This window comes from Pygocentrus nattereri, chromosome 1 (assembly GCF_015220715.1).
Source record: "Pygocentrus nattereri isolate fPygNat1 chromosome 1, fPygNat1.pri, whole genome shotgun sequence".
NCBI classification, from domain to species: domain Eukaryota; kingdom Metazoa; phylum Chordata; class Actinopteri; order Characiformes; family Serrasalmidae; genus Pygocentrus; species Pygocentrus nattereri.
The window spans coordinates 7,499,115-7,514,114 of NC_051211.1; the positions used below are offsets into that span (position 1 = coordinate 7,499,115).

At 40.1% G+C, this 15,000-nt stretch overlaps 1 protein-coding gene across 7 annotated transcripts in view; it reads left to right on the forward strand.

Moving 5' to 3' along the window:
- tanc2a (tetratricopeptide repeat, ankyrin repeat and coiled-coil containing 2a) overlaps positions 1–15,000 on the forward strand; it is a 228,699-nt gene that overhangs the window by 174,687 nt on the left and 39,012 nt on the right. For all 7 annotated transcript variants that reach the window (XM_037533696.1, XM_017700561.2, XM_037533781.1 and 4 more), the window contains 2 exons: positions 3,312–3,489; positions 6,348–6,599. In XM_037533696.1, the coding sequence (XP_037389593.1) occupies positions 3,312–3,489; positions 6,348–6,599 (430 nt within the window). The remainder of the gene's footprint in view (positions 1–3,311; positions 3,490–6,347; positions 6,600–15,000) is intronic.

A 15,000-nucleotide genomic window follows, 5' to 3' on the forward strand; every position in this document is an offset into this window, starting at 1 on the left:
TGAACTGTGGCTGTTTTCACACCAAACACAAGAGCTTTATAGTAAATGTAGAAACACAGAATTACCTCACAGCAAACACTCAGTAAAGAGCGATAACATTTAAGTTGAATAGATGAACCATTAAAGAAGTTTATTTAAAAGCTGCCTTCACAAGGATTTCATAACAGATGTGTACTCACTATGTAATCACTGCATAGCATTAAAATGTATAGTACTCATGAACAGCTTATGTCAGTAAGAGGTCATATGATACTTTATAAAGCTCACTATATTGCATAAGGGCCCTAAAACTTAAGCAATAGACATTTGTTCCATTTATAACATTGCTATGAAGCATTGTTCCCAAGTAATGGAACTGAAAACAAAAGCCTAGTTAAGAACAACGTAGATCAGCATATACTATCATAATTTGATGTCCTCAGAATCTTTCATAGAACTGATAAATGTTTCTCTTCATTCATTCTCTACCTTCCATTAATGGTAAAGTAATTACTTCATATAGTTTGTACCTTGGAAGACCTGCATTACCTGTACAGTAACCTTTTTTCTGACAGTGTTCAGCACTGATGCTCATACCTTAGTTTGAGCTGATTTTGGGGATGCTAGCACCACATATAACTAGGCAGAGGACTGACCCTTTTGACACTTGTCAAAAGTTCTTGTAGCTGAGAGACAGGTGATCCATCATCTTGGTTGTTGCCGTGCACAGAGACAACAGTTGTCAATGGAGTGAGTTCATGTCACCTGTGAAAATGTTCAGAAATCAAACAGACTGTGAATAAAGGAGCATTCAGATTTGGAAGATTTGGTTCAATTAAAACGAACCCTGGTGCAAATGCTTCGGTAGTGCGGTTCTTTAGAGCAAGTTGTTAGATGTTGCCGTCCGATCTCTGGTGTGCCCAAATAAGTGGATCGAGATCCCCTGAGAAGCTTAGCTCAGGGTTGAAGAATGAATGCAATACAGAGCGAAGAAACCTAAACAGACCAAAGACAGAATCAACTGTGGTCTCATGTCTGTAGAACTTCTTGGTTCGGGGAAAAGATGAGTTTCTGATGCTGCTTTGACACATGCATGCGTTTCATCATCTCTTCATAAGCTCTGAGTCTGTAATTATAGAGCAGATAGTTTGGGCTTTAAAACACGGCTGAGGCACGTTTGAAGTCATTATAAAATACTCCACATACATATAATTAGTTCTGTTTACATCTTTTGGTTTAATGTTAAATATGTTGCCAGAACTAAAGTGCAACTATAAAATTACGTGTAATTTTCTGCTTTGGTCCAGACCAAAGAATCCCTACTACAAATGTAAACACACCTTAATATAATGTCACATTAAATCAAAAATCTAAACATCCCATTTGATTGCAAGATGTCATCACTTGTGATGCTCAGATTAATTTATTGATGTCTAAATAAATCACCTGCAGAATGAATTTGATGGGGTACAACCGAAGTTCCCTACCATTGGACCATGTACTGGGACAGGGCTATGGATGGTTTAATGCTGGCAGTGAGCCGGAGGAATTAGTACCCTAACTGCTGGAATCCACTACATTTTTTATTATTATTATTATTATTATTATTATTATTATTATTATTATTATTATTATCTATATGATAACTAATATTTTCATAGACGTGTTTTTGTACAACCCCAATTTCAGTGAAGTTGGGATTTTGTGTAAAACATAAATCAAAACAGAATACGAGGATTTGCAAATCCTTTAAGGACGTCCCTGAAAAAGACGCTGCTTGGATGGCAGCAGATGTTGCTCCAAAACCTGCATGTACCTTTCAGCATTAATGGTGCCATCACAGATGTGCAAGTTACCCAGGCCATGGGCACTAACACCCCCCCACACCATCAGAGATGCTGGCTTTTGAACTTTGCGCTGATAACAATCCGGACAGCCCTTTTCCTCTTTGGCCCGGAGTACACGACGTCCATGAGTTCCAAAAGCAATTTGAAATGTGGACTCAGACCACAGGACACTTTTCCACTTTGTGTCAGTCCATCTCAGATGAGCTCGGGCCCAGAGAAGCCAGCAGCATTTCTGGGTGTTGTTGATATCTGGCTTTCACTTTGCATGGCAGAGTTTTATCTTGCACTTGTAGATGGAGCGACGAACTGAGTTCACTGACAGTGGTTTTCTGAAGTGTTCCTGAGCCCATGTGGGAATATCTGTTACAGAATGATGTCGGTTTTTAATGCAGTGCCGCCTGAGGGATCAAAGGTCACGGCCATTCAATGATGGTTTTCTGCTTTGCTGCTTACTTGCAGAGATTTCTCCAGATTCTCTGAATCTTTTGATGATATTATGGACTGTAGATGATGAAATCCCTAAATTCCTTGCAATTGCACGTTGAGAAACGTTGTTCTTAAACTGTTGGACTATTTGCTCACGCAGTTGTTCACAAAATGGTGAACCTCACCCCGTCCTTGCTTGTGAACGACTGAGCCGTTCAGTGATGCTCCCTTTATACCCAATCATGACCCTCACCTGTTTCCAGTTAACCTGTTCACCTGTGGAATGTTTTTTCCACAACTTTACCAGTCTTTTGTTGCCCCTTTCCCAACTTCTTTGGAACGTGAATATTTGCAAAAAACAATAAAGTTTATCCATTTGAACAGTAAATATCTTGTCTTTGTAGTGTATTTAATTGAATATAGGCTGAAAAGGCTTTGCAAATCATCATATTCTGTTTTTGTTTTACACAACATCCCAACTTCATTGGAATTGGGGTTGTATAAAGCTTAATTCTTAATATTTTAAACATATCAGTGACCATCACATTATCTCGATGGCCTTGTGCATGAATGTAGGTTGATGTTATCTACATTCAGCTGATAAAAATGATGGCAAGATAAAAAAATGTATCAACACGGCAAAAAAAAAACAAAGATGCAAGTAGAGCATTCAGAATACCTGCAATGATGTCTGCAATGCCTTTTGTGTTTATCCAGGTAGTGTTTTGTAACAGATACGCAAGACAACCAGTGCAGCAGCTCACACAAAGATTACTTTCATTGATTTTAAGCCACCTAACACCACAGAATCCTGTACAGAAATTGGGGGTTTAGTGGGGCATGACTAGTTGATGGGCCTGCATGTGTACATTGTTGTATATCCACTACACCACCCCTCCTCCCCTAACAGTCAAGTGAAAACTGTTAGTGGGTTGCCCATTGGTCAGGAACTACAAGATAAAAAATAGCAAATAAAATGTTAGAGAATACATTTTGGGCCATGTACACCATGGAGGACCCAATACATTAAAGGTCACCTGCCTCTCCTCTTTTTTACAGGCCATCTCTATGACCCAGAGGATCAGTCCGTGCTCCAGTCTGGCCAGTAGCTCTGCGTCGCCCCCTCCTGGCAGCCCCTGCTCCACACTGCCCCCTGGAGCCCCAGGCAGTGCGGGCGCTTACGGCTCCATCACCAGCCCCACGTCCACACTGGAGAGCAGAGACAGTGGCATCATTGGTAAGAAAACAGCCTGTATTCTCTACAACCCATTACTAACGAAGCCAGTATCAGAAAGCCTAATCATACAACATCCACATCGCCATCTGCTCTGAATCTGTGAATGTGTTTCATAACTGTTTTATTTGGAGGCTGTCAAGCTGCTCCATTGAAAAGTTATCTAACGGTTCAGTGCCTCATATAGTGCTATTTGTTTTTGGAGCTTGGGTTCAAGTAGTAAAGCATGTCACTCATTTTATTGATGTCCACTCATTTTATTGGTGTCTTAACCCTATTTCGGCCACCAAGATAGTCCAAAGTATACTTCTTGAGTTTTGTAATGGAGCTACAAGGCTGATGTAGTTAGTGATAGAAGCTAATGTCCCTCAAAACAGCTCTGAGCAAGCTGCAGACCACAGTCGACACATAGACCATGCTTAGTGAGTTGTTAAAGGGGAGGTCGATGAATTTGTCATCATTTCTACATAATTCAATCACTGAGATGTGAACACAGTCATTCAGAGTGGTTTGATTTGAAATTCTAGGGACGCAAGTCATTACCTAAGCGCAGTATGTAACCAGGGTAAAACAATGATTTGTGTGTTTACATGCACTTAATAATCTGATAAATACAGAAAATCTGATTTTGTCAGTAATCTGATCAACACGTTTACATGCACTTTGGTAATCAGATAATGGGAAGCTCTGGGTCTACATAAGTCAGTCAGTAATCAGATTTCTGCTTTGCCAGTAAACTCACAGAAGACCTAAACATCATTTTTTTAAACATCATGCCACTTTACCTGAAAGTGTGATGGAGGTGGGTAATCCAGGTCCAAAAAGTAAAAACTCTCCCCAGACCTGGATTACCCTCCTCTAAGTATGAACATACATCATCATGAAGATAAAGAATATTTATCATCTTGATTTCATCAAGCATGTGTTTGGTTTCAGTGTTGCTCCAAAAGTGTTTGGTTGCCACTTTGCGGCTGCTGTAAAATGCTGCTTGCTTATTTCCGGTACCCTGATCTGTGTTTGCATATGCACCTACTGCAAAATATGAAGGAAATCAAAGTAAGAGTTTACATACACTGAGAAATTGCATTACTGAGCTGAAATCCAGCTGTCTTAATTGGATTTCTTAATCTATTTATATTCCTTACTCTGATCTAAGACATCTGAGTATGCTGGTCACATGCCCATTTGAATAATCAGATAACTGCAGGAAGCCAATTATGACTGCATTATTGAGTGCATGTAAACACACTCAATAACTTGGGCAGCATTTTGATAGACATTTCATATAAAAGCTTTCTGTGAGGGAAAACCCCAGGCTTATTACATCCTAGGACTTATTATGCAGTGACTATATGTACTGCAGTACAAACTGACAGGTCTTCTTAGGTTATGGGAGTGTGTAATAAATGTTTCACGTCAAGTCACTCTGAATGACTTCGTTCATCTTAATGATTACACACACATTTTGAAAAATCAGTAGACATGGTCTGAAATAGACTTATGTCTCTGATGCAGTGGTACAGCGTACTGTTATCCATAAAAATGTAAGTTAGAGACAGCTGCAGCACTCTTGAAGCCTGATTTTGTCCACACTTTTGTCAACCTTTTATAGCCTATTAAATATTTTATGATGTAAAGTATTTTTTATTTTATTTTGCCAGTTGTAGTTTATTACAGAAAGCTAGAGGGTCACACCCTGCTGTGTTTTTGGAGCTTGGTTACAGGAATAAATCATTTAAGACCAATACAGTGTGCAGGGCAGTAGTACCACTCTTTTAAGACATTATGTGTAACCCTTTAAAGGGGAATTTCTCCAGTTTTTTCAAATTCCTGCATAGTTCCCTGGTTAAGATGTAAGTAAAGTCATTCAGAGTGATCTGATGTAAAATGTGTCATTCTGGAGAAATGTAGAGTCAGAATTGTTCACTGTGGTGGTGATAGGAACCAGACGTCTGAAGAGTTTAATGTCTTTAAAAGTGATCTCACAGAAATGTATTACATGAAATGTTATACAATGTTTGAGACATTGTTTTATGATAGTTTTGAGATTGGCTCTGAAATGTATTTTTTTATCATTTATGGTGGAGAGGTACATGCAGGATGTTTAAGGCAAAAAAGGTCATAGATAAGAATTACCACTGCTTTACCTTTATTAGCATTTCACGTAAAAACTTAAGACGGGTGTTGGTTCACCAGCAGTTTTGGACAATAAATTAAAAAGCCATAGTTGCATTGTAGACTTTGCAACTCCTGGTTCCAATCACCATCATTTGTTCTGAAATCTGAGTCAAAGTTTCTCTACATGGAACCATTTCAATATTAAACCACTGTAAATGACGTTTACATCTTCACCAATGGAATATGCAGAAAAAAATAGGTGGAATTTCCATTTAAAATCCCAGGCTTATTAACACTATACTGAAGTTATAAGGAGTATTTCAGGCTGGATTGCTTTTTGACTGAGGCACAATACAAAACAACCAATCAGAACAGAGCTCGTTTACATGTAACAGTAACCATACAGACATTATGAGTAGGATATGGGCCCGTTAATACTGTGTTAATGTCAAAGTAAATGTCTACACAGACACACAACCAGATCTGTGTGTGCTATCTGCTGTATTTATATATTTGAAGGGTCTAACAGCTTCCCGGTCCTGCTTTTTAATTACACTAGCTCTTCATATGGTTTAAATAAAGGGACAGTATTATCAGTGTTTCATTTTCTAACTTGATTAAAATGCTAATGTTGGGGTTGGAATGTTAAAGCTTCTCCTTTTTTTAATCTGGTTTCTGATTGCTAGTTTAATAACCCTGTTGTAAACATTTTCCTTGTGTCGGTTCTGTTGCCTCTCCTCTAGCCACCCTTACCAGTTACTCTGAGAATGCGGATCGCAGTGGTAAACATGGCGAGAGTTCCAGAGGGAGCCTCAAACTTTGGCAGACTCAGAAAACGGCGGGCGCTGACTCCTTCCTTTACCGTGTGGATGAAAACATGGCTGCCTCCACGTACAGCCTCAACAAAATCCCAGAGAGAAGTCTGGAACACTCTGCTTCCCACTCCGCGCACTCCATCCCCCTCTACCTCATGCCCCGCCCCAATTCTGTGGCTGGTGAGTGGCCTTCTCCTGATCTGATTGGTCTTTCACTTTTGGACACACTCAAAAAAGGAAGCCAATTTATGAACTTATTTACATTCAGTCAAACAGAGTCAGCATATATGGACTTTCTCCCCACGGTTAATAATAGCAATTAATGTTGACATGTTTTCATAAGTTGGTAAGTGAAATTGGTTCATTTTTTTGAGTGTACATTGTGGTGTAAAGAAAGGAAAAATATCTGCTTTCAAAAAATAAAAGGCCAATTTTTTTTTGTCATGGAAACTGTATTTTTTTTCTGTTTTCTGAAAAACATGCATTAGTTTTCCTCTTGCTGAATGAGTGATAATCATTGCAAACTGCAATTCCCCACTAGAGATATTGAGAGCTATTCCCCATTAGAGCCAGTCTTCTCAACACATTGCTGATTCTGCTGTGAGGTGAAAGCCAGTAAAAGTGTAATGGGTTACTTTCTTTGAGTAACTACCCCAACACTGGTGACTGATTAGTGGGCTCTACTGCACATTGCATCTCTCTGTGATGTCACTATTGAAAGACTAATATCACAATATTGATTCACAAACAATGCAGTCATATGCAAAAGTTTGATCACCCGTAGTAATGCTTTGTTGAATTCCTAAGTGAAAATAAATGAACACGTCCTCTACAGACAACTAACTCAAATATGATATTTTGGTGCAAAATTTTAGTACGCAATTTCTGTTATTTGCTGAGTTTAACATATTGAAAATAATAAAATATGTAATATAAAATGTGCCATAATTATGTACATAATTAGTTATGTTCTTATTTTTAGTATGTTAAATTCAGCAATTAAACAGTAATTGTGAATTCAAGTGTGGGAAAATGTGTTCTCTGTAGAGGATTTGTAACTTATTTTTACTTAAGTCATTTTACAGGAGCACCCAAACTTTTGCATACGACTGTATATTGCGCTGGCCTACTTCACCTGAATTTCTTTCCTTTCCTCCAGCTATGTGTCAGCTCTTTCTTACTCTCTCACCCTTTCATCCCATACTTTCTGTATTTCATCACTCTCACAGACTCCCTTTAGAAAACGCTGTGATCTGGGGGCTCACAGCATGCTGGATTATTCCCCCTGACAGGAGGAGCCTTATGAGCGCTGACATTTTTCTCCTGTGAAGAAGCACGCGCACTCTTCCTCTCATTCAGCATGCGCTCACTACACACTGACTTAACCATGTGTGATTTACTCATCTCACTGCTTAGTGTAAGCATACATACAGTACTGTGCACAGGCCAGAGACCAATAGTAAAAAAAAAAAGAACGATAGACAAAAAAAGAAAGAAAATTTGCTAATCAAAGAAGCTGTCCACCCCAGAGTCCAGATTTCAACATCATTAAATATGTCCACTTGGATCATGAGAAGCAGAAAATACAACCCGCTTCTAAGACTGAACTTTGGAGATGTGGAAAAATGCCCTTGCAGATTTCTGTTAAATCCATATTTTCAGCTTTTCTCCTGACTCTGAAAAATGAACACCTTGTATTTGAGGGCCATTTCAACTAGAAACAAAACAAGAGAGTGGTGACTTTTGCGCAGAACTGCAGATGCACCAAATGCACACAGTACAGAGATATGCTGCAGGCATAAATCATTTTTAAAACCATCACAATTAAAACAACCAGCAGTTCATGTTCATATACCTTCATATTAAAGGGTTGAGTAACTCAGTTACAGTTATTATAATAATATCTTCATGATCCTAAAGGTATGTAAGTTATACCTTATAACTATAATTATTATATAATAATAATAATAAGAAAAAATATGAACTGTAATTCAATTGGAATAAAAACTAGAACATCTAAACTGATCAGGCACCGTGAGGAATCCCACGGCAGCAGGCTTATAGCAGACTTGGTAACTGCTGTGGTGAGGTGGTAAGACTAACTAAGACTAAGTAGGAACTAAGAAAGTTTGCCCGGCTTCTCAGACGTCCAGTGATAGTAGAGGTCAAGAAAGAAGGTCCCTATAAGCGTGCTGCTCTTCACATCCCAGTTTCACTGATCGTTTGTCAAATACACTGCAGACACATTTCTTTTAAATGAAAGCCGTGTGTTTCAGTGATTTTACCACAGCCAAAGGCACCAGCTGGTCCTTAAGCACAACTAAAGAGACTGCAGTTTGTGTTGGGAGGGGCTCTGGAAAAGAGCTGTTCACTGCCCTAAAATCTGCCCTAATTCTGATCGGTTCAAGGGATCACTTGACATCAGCCTCTTTCAGTTAGGTCTCATCAAAACTGTTCTTTATTTGGCAGTAGAAGTACATTTCTGCAGGATCCTATAGCTAAAAGCATAAACAGATTAACAGAATGAGTTGACAGCCCTTTAAACCTGGCCTCAGTGCTGGGGGAGCAGCGCTGTGTCTTGTAAAAGCTCTCAACCTTGTGAGATATGGAGGGCTGGCACTCTGCCAACAGCCAAGGCCAAAATGTGCAGCAGGGCCTCCTGGACAAGCTCCACCGTGGGGACCAAGCGGCCTTTGATGCAATGAATGATTCGGAGCAAGTCCAACGACTGGGTGACGCCAGGAGAGAGAGAGAGAGACAGAGGGAGAGAGGGAGAGACAGAGGGAGAGAGGGAGAGAGAGTCTATACTTTTAAAGGGATTATAGGAACCAGGTGTGCATAATATGGACAAAATATCCATACTGTGGTTCTGCAACAGCATATTATGATTGCGATAGACTCTGAGATGTATTGACAACACATTGATGTAACATGAAGATTGAAGACATGCCTGCATAATTTAGCCAAAAATTGTTTGCTTGCATGAATACTTATACCAGGTATCGGGTCGATATCGGCAGAAAATACTGGATTAGATATCAAACAGAAAAAATAGAATAAATGTGATACAATCCTCTTAAACGTCTAGCTGAAATAGCATATAATCACATTGTGTGATGTGATGCTGATAAATAATTGATATATATTCAGGTAGAGTGTTTGATCATGATAGCTTTCCTAAGCCATCCTTCATCTTAAGTGCTCCAGTTAAAAATAGATCCTTTTCAAGCTTAGTCATTTCTAAAGGGGATTTTTTTGTTTTAATCCTGAATGATTAAATGGTTATAATGTAAAGAAAGTTATTCAGAGTAGCTTGATGGGAAATGCTCCACTCTAGAGTAAATTGCAGAGTCAGAACAGTTCACAGTGTTGGAGATGGGAACCAGCTGTCTGAATAGTTCAATGCCTTATAAGCTCTTTCACAGAAAGTCAGTATCTGAAATGGTTATGACAAAAATCATATTTACAGTTTTCTACTTAGCAGGTTAGCAGATAGCCTAGCATATATGAGGCATAGCAGTCACTGAGGTAGCAGCCACAACAGCAGTGGAAAACAGTATTGGGTGATACAGTATTTTAGCAGCTAACTTTGTTAAAGTAAAATGTGGAAAATGCAAGTAGTCAGATCTATGAGCTATAGCAAATGAATATTCAAAGTTTCAGTATTGTTATTGATACAAAGTTTCAGTGTTTTTATTGTAAAAAATTACAGGATTTTGCCATCTGGGTCAAGTTCTGACTGTTTTTTTAATGTTTGTTTGTTTGATGTTAGCATCTTTAGAGGGCAGCAGTGAGGAATGTTTGATGTTAACACCTTTAGAGGGCAGCAGTGAGGAATGTTTGATGTTAACATCTTTAGAGGGCAGCAGTGAGGAATGTTTGATGTTAACATCTTTAGAGGGCAGCAGTGAGGAATGTTTGATGTTAGCATCTTTAGAGGGCAGCAGTGAGGAATGTTTGATGTTAACACCTTTAGAGGGCAGCAGTGAGGAATGTTTGATGTTAGCATCTTTAGAGGGCAGCAGTGAGGAATGTTTGATGTTAACATCTTTAGAGGGCAGCAGTGAGGAATGTTTGATGTTAACACCTTTAGAGGGCAGCAGTTAGGAATGTTTGATGTTAGCATCTTTAGAGGGCAGCAGTGAGGAATGTTTGATGTTAACACCTTTAGAGGGCAGCAGTGAGGAATGTTTGATGTTAACATCTTTAGAGGGCAGCAGTGAGGAATGTTTGTTTGATGTTAACATCTTTAGAGGGCAGCAGTGAGGAATGTTTGATGTTAACATCTTTAGAGGGCAGCAGTGAGGAATGTTTGTTTGATGTTAACATCTTTAGAGGGCAGCAGTGAGGAATGTTTGGTGTTAACATCTTTAGAGGGCAGCAGTGAGGAATGTTTGGTGTTAGCATCTTTAGAGGGCAGCAGTGAGGAATGTTTGATGTTAGCATCTTTAGAGGGCAGCAGTGAGGAATGTTTGATGTTAGCATCTTTAGAGGGCAGCAGTGAGGAATGTTTGATGTTAACACCTTTAGAGGGCAGCAGTGAGGAATGTTTGATGTTAGCATCTTTAGAGGGCAGCAGTGAGGAATGTTTGATGTTAGTATCTTTAGAGGGCAGCAGTGAGGAATGTTTGTTTGGTGTTAACATCTTTAGAGGGCAGTAGTGAGGAATGTTTGTTTGGTGTTAACATCTTTAGAGGGCAGCAGTGAGGAATGTTTGATGTTAACATCTTTAGAGGGCAGCAGTGAGGAATGTTTGATGTTAGCATCTTTAGAGGGCAGCAGTGAGGAATGTTTGATGTTAACATCTTTAGAGGGCAGCAGTGAGGAATGTTTGATGTTAACATCTTTAGAGGGCAGCAGTGAGGAATGTTTGTTTGGTGTTAACATCTTTAGAGGGCAGCAGTGAGGAATGTTTGATGTTAGCATCTTTAGAGGGCAGCAGTGAGGAATGTTTGTTTGGTGTTAACATCTTTAGAGGGCAGCAGTGAGGAATGTTTGATGTTAGCATCTTTAGAGGGCAGCAGTGAGGAATGTTTGTTTGGTGTTAACATCTTTAGAGGGCAGCAGTGAGGAATGTTTGATGTTAGCATCTTTAGAGGGCAGCAGTGAGGAATGTTTGTTTGGTGTTAGCATCTTTAGAGGGCAGCAGTGAGGAATGTTTGATGTTAACACCTTTAGAGGGCAGCAGTGAGGAATGTTTGATGTTAGCATCTTTAGAGGGCAGCAGTGAGGAATGTTTGATGTTAGCATCTTTAGAGGGCAGCAGTGAGGAATGTTTGGTGTTAGCATCTTTAGAGGGCAGCAGTGAGGAATGTTTGTTTGGTGTTAGCATCTTTAGAGGGCAGCAGTGAGGAATGTTTGTTTGGTGTTAACATCTTTAGAGGGCAGCAGTGAGCAATGTTTGATGTTAGCATCTTTAGAGGGCAGCAGTGAGGAATGTTTGATGTTAGCATCTTTAGAGGGCAGCAGTGAGGAATGTTTGATGTTAGCATCTTTAGAGGGCAGCAGTGAGGAATGTTTGATGTTAGCATCTTTAGAGGGCAGCAGTGAGGAATGTTTGTTTGGTGTTAGCATCTTTAGAGGGCAGCAGTGAGGAATGTTTGATGTTAGCATCTTTAGAGGGCAGCAGTGAGGAATGTTTGATGTTAACATCTTTAGAGGGCAGCAGTGAGGAATGTTTGATGTTAACATCTTTAGAGGGCAGCAGTGAGGAATGTTTGATGTTAGCATCTTTAGAGGGCAGCAGTGAGGAATGTTTGATGTTAGCATCTTTAGAGGGCAGCAGTGAGGAATGTTTGTTTGATGTTAGCATCTTTAGAGGGCAGCAGTGAGGAATGTTTGATGTTAGCATCTTTAGAGGGCAGCAGTGAGGAATGTTTGATGTTAACACCTTTAGAGGGCAGCAGTGAGGAATGTTTGATGTTAGCATCTTTAGAGGGCAGCAGTGAGGAATGTTTGATGTTAACATCTTTAGAGGGCAGCAGTGAGGAATGTTTGATGCTAACATCTTTAGAGGGCAGCAGTGAGGAATGTTTGAGGTTAGCATCTTTAGAGGGCAGCAGTGAGGAATGTTTGATGTTAACATCTTTAGAGGGCAGCAGTGAGGAATGTTTGATGTTAGCATCTTTAGAGGGCAGCAGTGAAGAATGTTTGATGTTAGCATCTTTAGAGGGCAGCAGTGAGGAATGTTTGATGTTAGCATCTTTAGAGGGCAGCAGTGAGGAATGTTTGATGTTAACATCTTTAGAGGGCAGCAGTGAGGAATGTTTGATGTTAACACCTTTAGAGGGCAGCAGTGAGGAATGTTTGATGTTAGCATCTTTAGAGGGCAGCAGTGAGGAATGTTTGATGTTAGCATCTTTAGAGGGCAGCAGTGAGGAATGTTTGATGTTAGCATCTTTAGAGGGCAGCAGTGAGGAATGTTTGATGTTAGCATCTTTAGAGGGCAGCAGTGAGGAATGTTTGATGTTAGCATCTTTAGAGGGCAGCAGCGAGGAATGTTTGATGTTAGCATCTTTAGAGGGCAGCAGCGAGGAATGTTTGATGTTAGCATCTTTAGAGGGCAGCAGCGAGGAATGTTTGATGTTAGCATCTTTAGAGGGCAGCAGTGAGGAATGTTTGATGTTAGCATCTTTAGAGGGCAGCAGTGAGGAATGTTTGATGTTAGCATCTTTAGAGGGCAGCAGTGAGGAATGTTTGATGTTAGCATCTTTAGAGGGCAGCAGTGAGGACTGTTTGATGTTAACATCTTTAGAGGGCAGCAGTGAGGAATGTTTGATGTTAGCATCTTTAGAGGGCAGCAGTGAGGAATGTTTGATGTTAGCATCTTTAGAGGGCAGCAGTGAGGAATGTTTGTTTGATGTTAACATCTTTAGAGGGCAGCAGTGAGGAATGTTTGATGTTAACATCTTTAGAGGGCAGCAGTGAGGAATGTTTGATGTTAACATCTTTAGAGGGCAGCAGTGAGGAATGTTTGATGTTAACATCTTTAGAGGGCAGCAGTGAGGAATGTTTGATGTTAGCATCTTTAGAGGGCAGCAGTGAGGAATGTTTGATGTTAACATCTTTAGAGGGCAGCAGTGAGGAATGTTTGATGTTAGCATCTTTAGAGGGCAGCAGTGAAGAATGTTTGATGTTAGCATCTTTAGAGGGCAGCAGTGAGGAATGTTTGATGTTAGCATCTTTAGAGGGCAGCAGTGAGGAATGTTTGATGTTAACATCTTTAGAGGGCAGCAGTGAGGAATGTTTGATGTTAACACCTTTAGAGGGCAGCAGTGAGGAATGTTTGATGTTAGCATCTTTAGAGGGCAGCAGTGAGGAATGTTTGATGTTAGCATCTTTAGAGGGCAGCAGTGAGGAATGTTTGATGTTAACATCTTTAGAGGGCAGCAGTGAGGAATGTTTGATGTTAGCATCTTTAGAGGGCAGCAGCGAGGAATGTTTGATGTTAGCATCTTTAGAGGGCAGCAGCGAGGAATGTTTGATGTTAGCATCTTTAGAGGGCAGCAGTGAGGAATGTTTGATGTTAGCATCTTTAGAGGGCAGCAGTGAGGAATGTTTGATGTTAACATCTTTAGAGGGCAGCAGTGAGGAATGTTTGATGTTAGCATCTTTAGAGGGCAGCAGTGAGGAATGTTTGATGTTAACATCTTTAGAGGGCAGCAGTGAGCAATGTTTGATGTTAACACCTTTAGAGGGCAGCAGTGAGGAATGTTTGATGCTAACATCTTTAGAGGGCAGCAGTGAGGAATGTTTGATGTTAACATCTTTAGAGGGCAGCAGTGAGGAATGTTTGTTTGGTGTTAACATCTTTAGAGGGCAGCAGTGAGGAATGTTTGTTTGGTGTTAACATCTTTAGAGGGCAGCACTGAGGAATGTTTGTTTGTTTGAGTTTGAACTGTGTCTGCTGTCAGTTGGAAGCTACTAAGTTAGGATAGATAGGAAGCAAAATGGCTAATCAGCCTATTTGGCCACTTTAGGCTTGTACTTTAATAATTGAACAAAAAAGACAAAATATGAAATGAAGTTATTGCTGTATCTGATCCACTCAGACCAATGCAACACACACTAACACACCACCACCACGTCAGTGTTACTGCAGTGCTGAAAATGATCAACTACCCAGATAGTACCTGCTCTGTGAGGGTCCATGGAGGTCCTCACCACTGAAGAACAGGGTAAAAGGGGGCTAACAAAGTATCAGAGAAACAGATGCACTACAGTCTGTAACTGTAGAACTACAAAGTGCTCCTATACAGTAAGTGGAGCTGATTAAATGGACAATGAGAAACAAGGATAATATATAATAGAAATAATGTAATGCCTCCTTGGTGTATATGGTAATGGGTTGACAGGTTAAACCGGCCTACACAGAACCACTCATTAACATCAGGCATTGTTCAAGATGCTCAAAGCACACAATAAACAGTTCTGTATTCATTAAAGGGCTCATTTGCATATGGCAGCCTTCTACATTATCAGTATTGCCAAAGCTAACAGTAATGCAGGCCTAATAGGACTTGGTAAATGTGCCAGTTGGGCGTGAATGTGGCTGAATGAGAACTGGAGCAGTGCAGTGAGA